Raw genomic sequence first — 15,760 nt, 5'->3', positions numbered from 1 at the left:
CTACTTTTCTGATGGGACACTTGAGAGAGGACACCACGGAGCTTGGCTTCCGAAGGCATTATTGGATCTGGGAAGGCGCACTTCCGTTCCACAGTTGGAGCGGGATGGCAGGCTGGTGTGGGGGAAGGGAGAGGTCGATGGAGAAGAGGGAGGTACCATATCCGGGAGAGTGGCAGCTTCCGACCAGTGGTCGCTCTTCCGGAGAGGCGTTTCCGGTGGTGGTGGCAGCAGCGGCTGCGGTGGTTCCGGGTGTCTTTGTCCCCCTGGTGTCGTGGCCCTGGCCCGCAGGTGGGTTGGGGGCCTCCCGCTGCGCCCCCGCCTCTCCGTCTCTCTCGGGTGGCGAGGCCGCGGGGTCCGAACGGCGAAGATGCGCCAGTCGCGGAAAGAGCCGAGCCCCTCTGGACTGCAAGCTCCGTCGCCCTGGCAACGGCCTCGGCCCTGGGGGCGGGCGGGAGGAGGAGAAACCTCGCGCCGTGAACCTCCCACGGTGGCCTCTCGGTGGCCCGGCCCGGAAGGCTCTGCGCAGGCGGCTGCGGAGGCCGGAGCCTAGGGTCGGGACCTAGGAGGAGGGAGCGGCGTGCAGGCCTCTTGGCGAGGGCCGGCTGGACAGCTCCAATCCCACCAGCGGGTCCTAAAGACGCCTGGCGGGCTTCCGGGGAGAGGGCCCGCATCACCAACCCGCTACTCGCACCTTTTATTTTATTTTTATTTTTTGCCCCGGCCCTGCGTGGAGTGTTTTGGCGTATGTTTTTGAATGAATGAATGTCACCGGAGCTCTTCCAGCCCCTCACTCCGCCAGCTTCTCTAAGGGGTGCCAGTGACATAGTGAAAGGAGTGCTAAGTTGTTGGGAGACCTGGGTGTGAGTCCCACTCTGTCACTACCTGGTTTTGTGGCCTTGGGCAAGTCTCCTGATCTCAGAGCTCCAGTTTCCTTGTCTGTAAACCAACCTGTCACTAGCACCCACCACTAGGTTATTGTGAGAACAAACTGGAGTAACGTTACTACCAATTTCATCTCTACATCCTCTCCATTCTTCCATTTTAGGACCCACCTCTTCCCGTAAAAGCTTTGCTTCATTAAGATTTTCTATCCCCACTCCCCCTCCCCAATAGATGGAAGTTTTCCATTGGAGCTGTTAACTTCTTTCTTTTTTGATTGAAGGTTTCCCCCCAAGACCTTGAAAGGACAGTATTCCAAATGTCCCAGTTTAAGCGGCAGAGGATCAACCCACTTCCAGGGGGACGCAACTTCTCAGGTGCTTAGCTCCTTACTGGTTACACTCAGGACATGCTCGAGACTCAGTTTCAAAAACTATGGCTCTTGGGTGTTTTTCTGAATGTCTGAGTAGCTGATTGGAGTCACCTAGACCTCTGGGTTTACAAGATCCTCTGGCTATCTTCTAGTGCTTCGGGTAGTAGGTGCAATTCTTGGAGATTGCTTCTCTGTCCCCATAGGCGCAGCTTCAACATCTCTTTTGGGCCCTCCCCCTGGTCTACTTACTCCTCCTGTGGCCACAGACCTGTCCCAAAATGCCAGGCACCTTCAGGTATGTTGAGTGCTCTTTCTAGCGAGTTTCCCTTTGGGGCGACCCTAGTATGTTTGGATGCCTGCTGTGTGTTGTTTCTTGTGTTACAATGGCCAACATTCCTGGTTTTTTGTTTGTTTGTTTGGTTTGGTTTTGTCCTGGTAGTAGGCAAGTGTTGGGGAACTCAGACAACTCTTAGGTTGGGGAATCTTGAATATCTGGCTCCAGAGAGATCTTTTGGTGCGGTTTGGATGAAGTCAAGTATTGGCTTCTCTCCTCTTCATAGATAGGCTGTGTGCCCACTGTTTTTCTTTCCATGTGAATTTTCCTGTAATACCATGAGCCGAGTCCCTGTGGCTAGAGATGAGGCCCTAGTGGCATAGCATGATTTTGTTGAGGTCACTTCCTGTTGCTTTTGACCTATCCTTCTCTTGCAGAGTGGGGAGAAGCAGCGAGTCTTCACAGGCATTGTTACCAGCTTGCATGACTACTTTGGGGTGGTAGATGAAGAAGTCTTTTTTCAGCTAAGGTAGGCTTGAGGCTAGTCTGTTCTCAGAAAGGTTGTTGCATTTAGTTCTGTCTCTGTGCTGGTGGGCCCCCTCTTTAGCCATTGCTTTGCTATCTTACTGCAAGGTATGAGAAATTTTGATGGAGAAGGTCTTCCTGGGGGCAGTCAGAATAACTTGTCCAGGGTGCCTCCTGATGGGGCCTCCTGGTTTGTGTGCTGGCAGTGTGGTGAAGGGTCGACTGCCCCAGCTGGGGGAGAAGGTGCTGGTGAAGGCCGCATACAACCCAGGCCAGGCAGTGCCCTGGAATGCTGTCAAGGTGCAGACGCTCTCCAACCAGGTATTTTTCTTAGCATGTCCTCTGCAATGGGGAGGAGAGGAGGAAGTCTTGTGGTCTGACTTTTGGGCACAATCCTTTTTGTTGAGGAGGTGGGATAGATGTCTCTTCATGGTATCAACCTGGGGATCCCCTAAACTTGCCGGCTATTTTCCTCTAGCCCTTACTGAAGTCTCCAGCACCTCCCCTTCTGCACGTGGCAGCTCTGGGCCAGAAACAAGGGATCCTGGGAGCTCAGCCCCAGCTGATCTTTCAGCCTCACCGAATTCCCCCCCTTTTCCCTCAGAAGCGTGAGTCCTGGTGGCATGCAGGGTGGGGTAATCTGGAGGGAAGGACTTGTTCCTTTCATATAGATGCTCTTAGAACAGAGGGGGTACTTCTTTACACAGGAAGAGGAGGAGGAAGCTGGACGGGGTTTTAGGGCTTTTGAGTCACCGGCCATTTCCTTTCTTCAGCTCTGAGTCTCTTCCAGACATCCCACACACTTCACCTGAGCCACCTGAACAGATTTCCTGCTCGGGGTCCTCATGGAAGGCTGGACCAGGGCCGAAGGTAAGAGGATGAACAGGCCTTCCATCTCCCTCTAGGGGCATGGTCTACCTTTGATACCTGTTGCTACTAATATCTTTTTCTGTGGACACTGAGAGTCTAGTCCCTTTTCTTTGGAAGGCACAGACACATTGACACATACTTAACAAATACAGTAACTTTATACACTACTTCTGCAAAGCTGAGATTTAATACAGTTTATAGTTCAAAATGTCACATTGACAGTTTTTGTTGTTTTGCTCTTTTGAGACAGGGTCTCACTGTAGCGCAGCCTGACCTCATGGAAAGCCTCCTTCCTGCCTAGTGCTGGGATTATAGGTGTGTTCCCACACTTACCCAGCTGAAAAACTTTATTTTCAATCAAGTCTTGTGTAGCTTAGGCTGGCCTTGAACTCAGGATGTAGCTAAGGATGACCTTGAACTCCTGATCCTCTTCCCTCTCCCTCCTAGGTGCTGGGTTTACAGGTGTGCGGCATCAGACCTTCCTTGCTTATGCATTCATTCGTTGTTTTTTCTTTAGCTTTCTGGCCTTGAGATTCTTTGTGTGGGCATGTGCATGTGTTCTATGAATTTGTATCCAGGTGTGTGCAGAGCCAGGGGGTTGATGCTAAGTGTCTTCTGTTGTACTCTGCTGGGTTTTGTTTGCTTTTGTTAGAGGTTGAGTTTCACTGGGGCTTGCCGTTTCAGCTATGTTGACGGGTCAGCAAGGTCTAGAGATCCTCCTGCCTGCCCCTGCCAGGGCTGGGATCCCAGACTGTGTCAGCTTTGACATGGGTGCTGGGATCCTTATGCAAGCAACTTTACCCACTGAGCCAACTCTTCAGCTCCAGATAGTTACAGAAGTATATAATTTCCCCTTGGTTTCTAGTATTTAACAGAGATGCCAAGAATTGTTACAAGAAAATAGTAACATCAAAGAAGGGATTGTTGTAAAATGTTTTGGTTCCTAATTTAAGATGGCTTCTTTGTGTATACTTTGTGTAACAGTGTTACAACACGAGGCTACACTATATTCAGTAGTTCAGGCTTTGACCTGTGCCAATACTTTTCTTGGCCTTAATGTGGAACAAGCATGGTCTATTTAGGCACTTGAGACATCCTGTGGTCCTTTATCATCTGCAAATTTGGGGAATTTCCAGGAGCATCCTCATTGTGTCTCAAGTTCACATCTCCATTGTGCTTCACTGTCCTTGAGAGTTTTCGTTTGGCTTCTTATAATAGAAAATTCAATATATGCAAAGGAAGTGGAAAAAGAAAACGAATCTTGAGCCATTACCTGATTTATACAAGTATCATTACCTGCCTTCTTTTTTATTTCTAGACTACCTTTATCTCCTTGTAGCCTTGAACTTGTTTTTGTTTTGTGATAGAAATCTTGAAGTGAAACTTAGATTGAAATGTCAGACTCTTGATGATACATTTTTTTTTAAATTTATTATATGTAAGTACGCTGTAGCTGTCTTCTGATACTCCAGAAGAGAGAGTCAGATCTCCTTACAGATGGTTGTAAGCCACCATGTGGTTGCTGGGATTTGAACTCAGGACCTTTAGAAGGGCAGTTGGGTGCTCTTACCCGCTGAGCCATCTCCCCAGCCCGTTGATGATACATTTTGCTCTCATAGCACCTTGCCATTGTCAGAAAGATCCCTTGTGCTGTGATTTGTTTGAGATACCTCCAGCAAGGGAACCACCCCGTCTCCCACCTGCGGATAAGAGCTGAGACGCAGTTCAGTGGGGAACACTTGGAGTAAGCATGGCAAATCTGAAGAGAGCTGACGGAGGTGACATGGCCAGTCCCTGTGCAGAAGCTAGCATCTGTTCTCAGGGAAAAGCTGCTGTGGTCCAATGGAGATTGGTCTGGCACTTTTTTCTACACTTTCTCCATTCCTAAACTCATACATGGCTTGCACCTATAATGCTTGTCTAGTATATCTTCCTGGGCTTCTCCATTCTGTGAGCTTACGAAAGCCTCCAGTACAGAACCATAACAGGTTGGAAACCATTGACTATGGGCTTGTGCTTTCAGTTGAAAATCCAGCTGTGGCTGCCAGTTGCATTTGATTGCCAGGTCCTGGTGCACCACTTGCAGTGTGTTACTTTGGCCAAGGTGCTTCAGAGTTACAGCTTTTAGAGAACATATTGAGTAGGAAGAGGGGCATCAGGAATTAGTCACTCTGAGGAAAATTTGCCAGTTTATAAAGGATTTGGTCACATGGGTGGTTTGTTTATTAGCCCAGCTTCATGTTAAACTCCTAGCTCTGGGGTGCAGAATAACATTGCCCTTGGACTGCTCTTGTGAGCAGCTGAGGTCTTTAGTCAAACCAGGTTTCTGCTGCTCCTACCATTAACATGTTTCTTGACAGCTCTGTGGGTCACATGCAATTAGGAATGTAAGGCCAACCCAAGCTACTTAAGACCTTGTCTCAAAACAAAAGAATAACAGAATGGCAACATTGAAGGGTAAAGTTCTAGCCTTCTTTGAGTGTCCTATTATTGACAGGAAGGTAAGAGTTTGGAAAATGGGGGGGCTGGAGAGATGGCTCAGAGGTAAGAGCACTGTCTGCTCTTCCAGAGGTCCTGAGTTCAATTCCCAGCTACCACATGGTGGCTCACAACCATCTGTAATGAGATCTGGTGCCCTCTTCTGGCCTGTAGGCATACATGCAGGTAGAATGCTGTATACATAATAAATAAATCTTAAAAAAAAAAAAAAAAAAGGTGTTTGGGAAGTGGTTTTTGCACAGGAACACTGTTCCTGTTGTACCCTCCTGTGGCCTTGCTAGATTCTTTCTAGCTAGTACATGGTCTGTGATATTCAAGGTATTTGTTTCTTTTTTTCTTTTCATTTTTTATTAGATATTTTCTTTATTTACATTTCAAATGTTATCCCTTTTCCTAGTTTCCTCTCTGAAAACCCCCTATCCCCTCCCTCATCCCCTCCCCCCAAATACCCCAAGGTATTTGTTTCTGTTTAGACATTTCCCCACACTGTAGCATGATCTTCTCTAAAGGTTTATTCTCTCACACCTGTCCCGTGTCTGAGCACACTTCAATTACATCCCCATTAGCCTCCTGTCCTCCTGCCCTGAATGCTCTCCTCCTCTCTCTTTTAAAAAAGAATATTCTACATTTCCCCTGACAGTCTCATGATGCACATGTGTATCTCAATCATAGAACTCCAGCCTCCCCCTCCTCCCACCTCCCTAACATTCCATGCTTACCTTCACGGTCTGCTTTTGTTTGTTTGTTTGTTTGTTTGAACCTACTGGGTTCAAGTAATGCTACCTGAATGCTACAGCTGTGGGCCATCTACTGGAGCACGGGCAGCCTACTGGAGAACACACCCCTACAGATAAATTCCTCCTCTCCCAATTCTACCTTTGTGGCCTTTTTCTTTTGGCTCACTCTGTCACTTAGTTTGTTATTTAGGGCCTGCTTACATGGGTGTTATTGACTGGAGCAAGTCCATTTTACCATTAGCTACACTACTGAAACCTGGAACTCTCTTGAAGCATCATCCTGGTGACTGCCTTCTTGATGAAATCATTATTATAGCCACCACATTCAGCTGTCAGTGAGGAGGCATGGGTTCCATTAGATAACTTGGTGATTTTGCTTTATCCTGCTCCCCATGTCCTCAGATACTTGGATAGTTTTTCAAGGGTAGAATTACTGGTGCAAAAGGTATTGTTTTGTTGTCCCCTCGTTTTTATTCAGTTAAAAATATTTATTTTTATTCTTTAAAAAATTTGAGTTTGGCATGGTGGCACATGCCTTTAATTCCAGCACTTAGGAGGCAGAAACAGGTGGATCTCTGTTGAGTTTGAGGTTAACCTGGTCTACAAAGTAAGTTCCAGGACAGCCAAGGATACACAGAGAAGCCCTGTGTTGAAACACCAAAATAAAATAGACATTCTTTTAAGTTAGGATTGGTGGTATATATCTTTAATCCCAACACTTGGGAGCAGAAGCTAGAGGATTGATGGCCATGAGTTCAAGGCTAGCCTGGGCTATATGGTAAATTTGAGACCAGCCTGAGCTACAGAGTAGAAGACTATCTCAAAAATTCTAAAGCATGGGCTGGAGAGATGGCTCAGCAGAGAAATGCACCTGCCACTAACCCTGATGACCTGAGTTTGACCTCTGGGACCCAGATAGTTGAAGGAGAAAACCAGTTTCCACATGTGTATTGTGGCATGCTTGTGCACATGCATAAAACATAATAAAAATCTAAAACACTAAGCCTGCAGGATGCGCAACAGGGAAAGGTTCTGGAGCCTGTCTCCAGCCATGATATTTAAATTAAAAAAATTTTACATTTATTTATTGTTGAGTGTTTATGGGTGGAGATCAGATGACTTGCCGAGATTAGGTCTTTCCTCCCACCATGGGGATGGGGGGTTGGGGGAGGGTTGTTCTGGGATCAAACTTAGGTCACTAAGCTCTTTGGCAAGTGCTTTTATCTGCTAAGCCATCTTGCTGGCTCATCTTTCAGTATTTTAAAGCTCTTCTTTTTTTCTTATAATAGCCTTTTGTATATATGCTATACCTTGCATATATATATGTATATATATATATGAATGTGTATATATATATGTATATATATATATGTGTGTGTGTGTGTGTGTGTGTAGTTATTTATGTACATGAATTCATGGTAGTTGTCTTCAGACACACCAGAAGAGGGCATCAGATCCCATTACAGATGGTTGTGAGCTACCATGTGGTTGCTGGGAATTGAACTCAGGACCCCTGGAAGAGCAGCCAGTGCTCCTAACCACTGATCCATCCTTCTAGCCCCTGTATTCACTTCTTAATGTTGAGGACTCAGGGATTTTCTAGTTCTTTATATACTGAATACATATGTAACAATATGGTTTCTTGTTTCTGGTGCTGGGTCACCCTCCAGTGATGACTATGACTCGAAGAAACGCAAACAGCGGGCTGGCGGAGAGCCTTGGGGTGCTAAGAAACCTAGGCACGACCTGTCTCCTTACCGGGTTCATCTCACTCCCTATACTGTGGACAGGTAAGTAAAGGCTGGGAAGGGCTGTCCACTTGCACAAGCAATGCTTTCTAGGTCTATTTGGACGCATGCGAACGTGTGTAGTCTGGTGGCCTCTAGGTCTATCTGGACGCATGCGAACGTGTGTAGTCTGGTGGCCTCTTCTAAAACTAACCGACCAATCTGTGGGAATCTGCTGCACATGTTTTAGTGTATCTTCAAGTAGGTTCTGTGCTAATGCATGTAAGTCTTATTCTGTATGTATGTATGCATGCACATTTGTTCATGTGTGTGGGTTCACATGTGTTTGGCCAGACAATACCATACAGATATCATTCCTCAGGTGTTGATTAGCTGTTTGCTTTGGAGACAGGGACTGACTGGCTTGGGAGTTGCCAGGCAGGTTCAGTTGTCTAGGAGCTGCTTGTTTTCTGCCTGAGCTACCATGCCAGCAATTTTTCTTTTTGAGTGCTGGGATTAAAGGTGAAGGCAAGTGCCCCCATATCTGGCCTGGTTTCTAATTTTGATAGCTATTACCAGTTCTTTTTCTGAGTCTGTGTCCACTTACACAGTCACCATGGTGCAAGGCACAGAGTCCTTGTTTCCTGTACCTTTGCCAACACTGTTTTCATGCTTTTTTTGTTGTTATTGTTTTTCTAGACAGGGTTTCTGTGTAGTCCTGGCTGTCCTGGAACTCACACTGTAGACCAGGCTGGCCTTGGACTCAGAGATCCATCTGCTTCTGCCTCCTGATTGCTGGGATTAACTGTGTGTACCAGCACGCCTGGCCTCCTGAGTGCTGGGGCGAACCGTGTGTGCTGGCACAGCTGGCCTTTGTGATTGCTGGGATTGACTGTGTGTGCCTGCAGGCCTGGCCTTCATGGGCCTTTTCATTGTAGTTTTGCTGGGGGAAAGTGCTGTTCTGATTTTCATTTCTAATTAGCAGTGAGTATGACATTCTGTAAAGAACATTTTACATTTATTACTTTTCACGAGTGTGTGGGCTACTAGTGTGTGAGGTCAGGGGGGAACTTTGAGGAGTTGGTTCTCTTCTTCCACCATGTTGGTTCCAGAGATTGAATTTGGCTGGGAAGGACTTGTCATGTGAACTTTCAGTTTTTCCTAGGTAACTGAGATTTTTATTACTTACTAGTGAGTTGTTTATCAAGACCATGGCCATTTCTGGGGCTTGAGAGATGGCTCAGTGATTAGGGGTCCATACTGCTCTTCCAGAGAACATGAGTTTAGTTCCAGCACCCACATGACGCAGCTAACACTTACCTGTGACCTCCAGCTCCAGAGGAATTGATGCCTCTGGGAACTCACACACGTGTATGCACCCATACACAGATAGACATAATTAAACCCTTAAAAAACGGCCACAATCATTGCTGTGTCATGTGTTGTGATTTCTTTTTTCTTTCTTTCCCAATTTGGCTTTCTTTGTTACGGGGATTTATAAATCAAATGGTCAGACGGGGGCCATCCTTACCCCTGGGAGATCCCTAATTAGAGTCTTTATTTCTCAAGCTGAAGAAAATGCTGTTGTAGCCTTTGCTGTTTTGTTTATTACTTCGTTCCTTCATTAATCCATTCATTCAGTGTGTCAATGTATTTGGGGGTGGAGGGTGGAATGGCATGCATGTATGTGCATCAGAGAACAACTCTCAAGTTGGTTCTTTCCTTCTATGTTTGCATGGGTTTTGGGGGATGAATAGGCTTGTACAGCAAACACCTTTACCCACTATAAGCCATTCTGCTGGCCCTGCAGATTTGTTTAAAAAAACAAAACAAACAAACAAACAAAAAAACCCCAAAAAACCAACTTTTTTTTTTAAGTTTATATGTATAGTACTTGTACATATATAAGTGTGCCACATGTATGCTTGGTGCTCAGAGGTCAGAAGAGCGTGTCATCCTCTAGGACTGGAGTTGCAGATAATTGTAAGCTGCCATGAAGGCTCTATGGACTAATCCTGATCCTCTAGGGAAGCCAGTGCTCCTAAGCTCTGAGCTGCTCCTTCTTTAGTGCTGAGTGGATCCCCTTGCTGTCTTCCTACAGTCCCACCTGTGACTTCCTAGAACTGCAGCGACGTTACCGCAGCCTGTTGGTCCCCTCAGATTTTCTTTCCGTTCACTTGAGCTGGCTGTCAGCCTTCCCTCTGGGCCAGCCCTTTTCCCTCCACCACCCAAGTCGGATCCAGGTCTCTTCAGAGAAGGAGGCAGCTCCAGACACTGGTGCTGAGCCCAGCCCTGAGGACAGTGACCCCACTTACAGTTCCAAGGTCAGTTGCCTGGGCTCTTGTGACTTGTTACCTCACTAGGACAGAACGTGGCTGAGCACGTTGTCCTCTGCACAGGTGCTGCTGCTCTCCTCCCCAGGCCTGGAGGAGTTCTATCGTTGCTGCACGCTGTTTGTGGATGACATGGCTGAGCCAAGGGAGACACCAGAGCATCCTCTGAAGCAGCTAAAGGTAAGCACTGGCTTACAGGAGGCAAGATGTGCTGGCTGGTCAGTCTGCCACACTTTCAGCAGCTAGGCTTCTGTGCATTAACATAGAAACTTGGTGTTTTGGAGCTGAAGGCCCTAACTTTATACAGGAGAACCGTATAGAGAGGCTTCCTCTGAAGAGGAGTCAGGCGGCTGGTTTGCGTGAATGGCCCTAGAGCCCTAGGTGGTGGCAGCCTTAACTACTTCTTGCTGCCTCACTTCTTGCTGGGCAGCTGCCTTGCCTCACTGTGGGAGACGCAGGCCATGTTTCGTTATTCCCAATCTCTCTGCAGTTTTTGCTGGGCCGGAAAGAAGAAGAGGCAGTGCTGGTTGGGGGTGAGTGGTCTCCTTCCCTGGATGGCCTCGACCCCCAGGCAGACCCGCAGGTGCTGGTGCGCACAGCCATCCGCTGTGCACAAGCCCAGACTGGCATTGACTTGAGCACCTGCACCAAATGGTGAGTGGCCTTCCCCATGTGGCCAGCTCGCTGTGGGGTGTCAGGAGTCTGGCTTCTGCCCTCTAGGTTCTCTCCTGCCACAGCTCTGCCTGCCCATTCCTAACTGCTCACAGATGACTGAGAACCCAGGGCTGTGAGCATCGATGGCAGCTGACCCCCCCCCCCAAGCCACACCCAGTACTCCTCAATGCCTTAGTGTTCCTATGTGCTATCTGCTCACTGTGTCTCCCTGTTGCCTAACCACAGAGGCTTTGGCATGTGGCTTTATGTCTGTACTCATGGCTTGGCATGCAGCATGTGTGCATGGAGTGCTGACTGGAAGCAGAGGTACTTGTCTGTGAATGTGATACTGGTAAATATGTCACAGTTGAGGGCTTTCTTTTCCTTTTGCTGTGACCAGGTGGCGCTTTGCTGAGTTTCAGTACTTGCAGCCGGGGCCGCCCCGGCAGTTACACACAGTAGTGGTGTACCTGCCAGACGTGTGGACCATCATGCCCACTTTGGAGGAGTGGGAGGCACTGTGCCAACAGAAAGCCACAGAGGCAGCTCCCCAACCGCAAGAGGCATCAGGGGTAAGGCTGGGCCTTATGAAAATGCAGGGAAGCTGGGCATGGTGGCACAAGCCTGTAATTCCCATACTGGGGAGGTGGAGGCAGGAAGGCCCAGAGTTCAAAGTTGATTTCAGCTACATGAGCCCCTATCTCAAAAGTACATGCCCTGACCCCAGGGCCCAGAGGGTCACATCTGAGCTATTGTCATAGGAAGCAGAGGCTACTGAACAGGCTCCTGATGTGTCAGAGCAAGCGGACACTTCTAAACAGAACACAGAGACAATGGAGGCCACCACACAGCAAGATGTGGACACTGATCTCCCAGAGGCCCCCCCGCCTCCTCTAGAACCTGCTGTGATAGCACGTCCTGGCTGTGTCAACCTGTCTCTTTATGGAATTGTGGAGGATCGGAGGCCAAAAGAAAGGATCTCTTTTGAGGCAAGTGCGGGAGAGTTCATGAGTAGACGAGAGGATAGTGTGGCATTCTTGTCCTCTTCCCTGATGCCATGGTCCCTGCACCTCTTCTAACAGGTAGTGGTGCTGGCTGAGCTGTTTGTAGAGATGCTGCAGAGGGATTTTGGCTATAGAATTTATAAGATGCTGCTGAGCCTTCCAGAAAAAGTTGTGTCTCCTCCTGAACCTGAGAAGGAGGAGGCAGCCAAAGAAGATGCGGTCAAAGAGGAGGAGGCTGTCAAAGAGGAGGCAGTGAAGGTGTCCAAGGATGAGGTACAGAATGAGGGCACAGCTGCCGAGTCAGACAGCCCACTGGTGAGTACTGCTCTCAGCCCTGGGCTGGCCCAAGGCCCACACATGGTCATGCTTAGTATGATTCAAGCCCCTCACGTGTGTCAGGTGCTGCTTTAGGCACTCTGCATGTCTAGTTGCATTTCTTCTGTATGTTACCCAGTCTCTGGGGATGGGCTGAGGCCCAGGAACATGAATCTCTGCATGTGGCCACACAGGAAGTGGTATGTCCAGGGTGAGGGTAGTAGCCCCAGAGATCGAGGCAAGTGTGTCTAATAAGCCATGGCAGCATAGATATGCCAGTCAGAATCCTCAGGAATTAGGATTACCTGATAGTTAGGTGGACAAACTGGTTTTTAGCCATTTCTAAAATGTAACTTGGCTTACTACCCAAATATGTCCTGTACATGTAATTGCTTAACTATGTGTACAACTGAGACTGACTCCTGAGAAATACCTCAGGGATCTACATGTGCCCTTGCCGATCTGAATCCTGGTATGGTTAAATACCCATGAGCACATGGTGGGTCAACAGAGTGCCCCCCAGTGTCCAGCACATTTAAGCAACTGTTAGCATTAGAAGGGCCCTGCTCCTCCTCACCATCTTGGTCTGCTTCTCTAGAAGGAGGATGGGCTTCTGCCCAAACGGCCCTCTTCAGGGGGAGAAGAGGAGGACAAGGCCCGGGGCGAGGCGGCTGAGGATCTCTGTGAGATGGCCTTGGACCCAGACCTGCTGCTGCTCCGGGATGATGGAGAGGACGAATTTGGTGTGTCTGGGGGGAGTGGCTCTCTGGGGCTGGTTGTGGTAGCTTCCTCTTAAGCAGAAGTGGTTCTCAACTTTCCGAATACTGTGACCTTTAATACAGTTCCTCCTGTTGTGGTGACCCCCCCCCACCCATAAAATCACTTTCGTTGCTACTTTATTACTGTAATTTTGCTACTGTTATAAATTGAAATGCAAGTATCTGCTATGCAGGATAGCTAACATGCAACCCCTGTGAAAGGGGCTCACAAACCACAAGTTGAGAACCACTGCTCTCAGGGGTGTGGACCATCATCCTTGCTAGATTCTGAGCTTGGGATTTCTATAGCAGGAGCAAAGCTAGAGGAAACGGAGGTTCGTTCTGTTGCCTCAAACCAGTCAGAGATGGAATATTCTTCTCTTCAGGACATGGTGAGATCTTGTCTCCTCCTGTACCTAGTGGTGGGAACCTTGGCCCTTCCTGGGTGAGGGTTGTCTACCAGTGATCTCTTCCCTAGACAAGAGACCAATTGTGTTCCTGACTCATGGAGAATACTCCACTTTCCCTGTCAGGGTAGATCAGAGAGTGAGTGAGCTGATCAGGGAACAACATGTTCTGGGAATGTGCCCACAGAAACCTGTAGCCCCAGCTCCGACCTCCACTTATGAGGTCTACCTGTTGCCGTCAACCCTGCACCTGTCTGTGTGTGCCGTGCCCTTTAGCCTTGAGAACTGTTTGTAAAGCCCGTTTCTCTTCTTTCTTTGTAGCCTAAGGAGCTGGATCCCTCAGCTGTGCTCCCCCTGGACTGCCTTTTGGCTTTTGTGTTTTTTGATGCCAACTGGTGTGGTTACTTGCACAGGCGAGACTTGGAGAGGGTCCTCCTCACACTGGGGATCCGGCTCAGTGCAGAGCAGGTAGTTTCTCTTCTCTCGCCTGTCCTTCTAGAGGGCCTTTCCAGAGCTCTCGCAGGCTTCTGGTCTCCCTGATGCAGGCCTGTGGCCAGTAGGTGTTCTGCTGTGTTTTCTGTAGGCCAAACAGCTGGTTAGTAGAGTGGTGGCACAGAACATCTGCCAGTACCGGAGCCTTCAGTACAGCCGTGCTGAGGTGCTGGATGATGGCCTCCCTGAAGACGTGCTCTTCGGTATGTCTTGTGCTCTGTGGCCAGCAGGGAGTGGGGCCGTGCTGGGCCATTCTCCTGAGCTCATGCATGTCTTCTTTAGGAAACCTGGATCTACTGCCTCCTTCAGGGAAGAGCACAAAGCCAGGTGCTGCCCCCACCGAGCACAAAGGCCTGGTGCCCCACAATGGTAGCCTCATCAATGTGGGAAGCCTGTTACAGCGTGCAGAGCAGCAAGACAGTGGCCGCCTATACCTGGAGAACAAGATTCACACACTGGAACTGAAGCTTGGTGAGTGTGATGTCACAGCCACCAAGGGGACAACACTCCTTAGGCCTCAGGCTTTTGTCCCAATGCTCCAGTGGACTGATCAGAGCCTTCCTGCCATGTCCTCACCTACCTTTCAGAGGAGAGCCATAACCGCTTCTCAGCCACTGAGGTGACAAATAAGACACTGGCAGCAGAGATGCAGGAGCTGCGGGCCCGGCTGGCCGAGGCAGAGGAGACGGCCCGGACAGCAGAGCGACAGAAGAACCAGCTCCAGCGACTGATGCAGGACTTCCGCAGGCGCCTGACCCCACTGCACCTTGAGATGCAGCGGATTGTTGAGAAGGTAGGATGGCTAAAGGGTGGCCATAGTTTCTTTTGGTGAAGCCACAGAACTAGAGTGGAGCTAGCCTCTGTGGAGAGGCCTGGGAGATATCTGGCCCTTCCTTGCTGTGCTAGTCCTCCATACCCTGGGTTCTTAGGAGACTCAGCTACTCTCAGTGCTCTGCACCCCAGTGGCAGGACATGGGAGAAGCCTTATCCTCCACTGCTACATATGCTCACACAGGCTGACAGCTGGGTAGAGAAAGAAGAGCCAACGCCTAGCAACTGAGTGGCTGCCTAGGGAGGTCTGCGATGGAGCCTGATGACATTAGAGCCCTTTTGGTACCAGAAGGCAGCTGGAGCAGGGCCTGGGAGCCACAGCAGGGGCAGCTTGAGTTCTGTGCTCAGCCTCTGCAGGGGACGTCAAACTCAGTATGGGGTTTGTGCTATGTGGATGGATATGTAAGGAACCCCAGTTCCAGCTACAACGAAATACAACATCTTTTGCACCCCTAGAATGTCATTTTGCCCTCAATCTTGGAATTTCTCCCAGGGCCCTTGTAGTCTTGTGCTGTCTCCTGTCCTCGTCCATTTTAGAGCAAGACGGGAGGAAAAGGCATTTCCAGCCCAGAACAAGGTCAAATGCCAATAAATGGGAGGAATGGGTGTAGAGTCGATGCAGCCAAGAATGTCCGTCCTCTGGGCAGCACGAGTCCCGCAGGCTCCCGTGTCTGTTAGGTGATGGAGCCCATTCAAGGAAGCACTTGGTGTTGGGTCAGGGTTGCCAATAGAACACTGTGTCCCAGCTGCCCCCAACTTGCCAGAAGAGCCAGCACTTACTTCTTTCTCTAGCTCTTATGTTCTTATGTGGTAGTGGCCCTGGCCTAGCCCCTTCCACTTCCCATAATTCTTGCCTCTTTCCATAATTCATGGTTTCAGTTCCACTTTGTATATAAAGTTGTTTGTTGGTTTTTTGTTTTTTTTTTTGGCTTTTTGTTTTTTAAATAAACCAAAGTGAAAAACAAACCAAGTATGAGTCTTTGTAGCTAGCTCTCCTCCTCTTTCAAGCTGCTGTGCCCTCTCTGTTTGCCAGGCCTCAGTTCTCTCTAGAAGGCAGCAGGCAGGCAGTGAGTGCCACAGGT

General features: G+C 48.9%; 1 protein-coding gene across 3 annotated transcripts; it reads left to right on the top strand.

The window, feature by feature from the left end:
* The first annotated feature begins 92 nt into the window (after positions 1–92).
* On the top strand, positions 93–15,644 carry Ccar2 (cell cycle and apoptosis regulator 2). 3 transcript variants are annotated; one of them, XM_029468938.1, is made up of 21 exons: positions 93–288; positions 1,163–1,256; positions 1,456–1,547; positions 1,964–2,055; positions 2,258–2,372; positions 2,530–2,659; positions 2,825–2,921; positions 7,828–7,947; positions 9,986–10,208; positions 10,284–10,397; positions 10,708–10,871; positions 11,272–11,443; positions 11,633–11,860; positions 11,954–12,190; positions 12,789–12,933; positions 13,261–13,340; positions 13,677–13,823; positions 13,939–14,050; positions 14,130–14,318; positions 14,435–14,640; positions 14,863–15,624. In XM_029468938.1, the coding sequence occupies exons 2-21, from the start codon at positions 1,199–1,201 to the stop codon at positions 14,905–14,907; spliced, it is 2,766 nt and encodes a 921-aa protein (XP_029324798.1). In that variant the 5' UTR covers positions 93–288; positions 1,163–1,198; the 3' UTR covers positions 14,908–15,624. The 3 variants fall into 3 exon arrangements, with proteins under 3 accessions (XP_029324798.1, XP_021036848.1, XP_021036849.1); XM_021181189.2 differs by having other exon boundaries at positions 94–288; positions 13,258–13,340; positions 14,863–15,644; XM_021181190.2 differs by lacking the exon at positions 93–288 and adding an exon at positions 340–860 and having other exon boundaries at positions 13,258–13,340; positions 14,863–15,636.
* Positions 15,645–15,760: the final 116 nt, after the last annotated feature.

The sequence above is a fragment of the Mus caroli genome, chromosome 14 (genome assembly GCF_900094665.2).
Source record: "Mus caroli chromosome 14, CAROLI_EIJ_v1.1, whole genome shotgun sequence".
Classification (NCBI taxonomy): Eukaryota; Metazoa; Chordata; class Mammalia; order Rodentia; family Muridae; genus Mus; species Mus caroli.
Note: the sequence above shows the minus strand (reverse complement) of the source record. Positions and strands in the feature narration are given on the sequence as shown.

Excerpts from the sequence above, each read along its gene's own strand:
- Ccar2 (XM_021181189.2), top strand. The coding sequence starts at position 1,199 with ATGTCCCAGTTTAAGCGGCAGAGGATCAACCCACTTCCAGGGGGACGC. Across the intron at positions 11,861-11,953 it reads AAGAAAGGATCTCTTTTGAG|GTAGTGGTGCTGGCTGAGCT; the intron begins GCAAGTGCGGGA and ends CTCTTCTAACAG. Across the intron at positions 14,051-14,129 it reads CCCTGAAGACGTGCTCTTCG|GAAACCTGGATCTACTGCCT; the intron begins GTATGTCTTGTG and ends TGTCTTCTTTAG.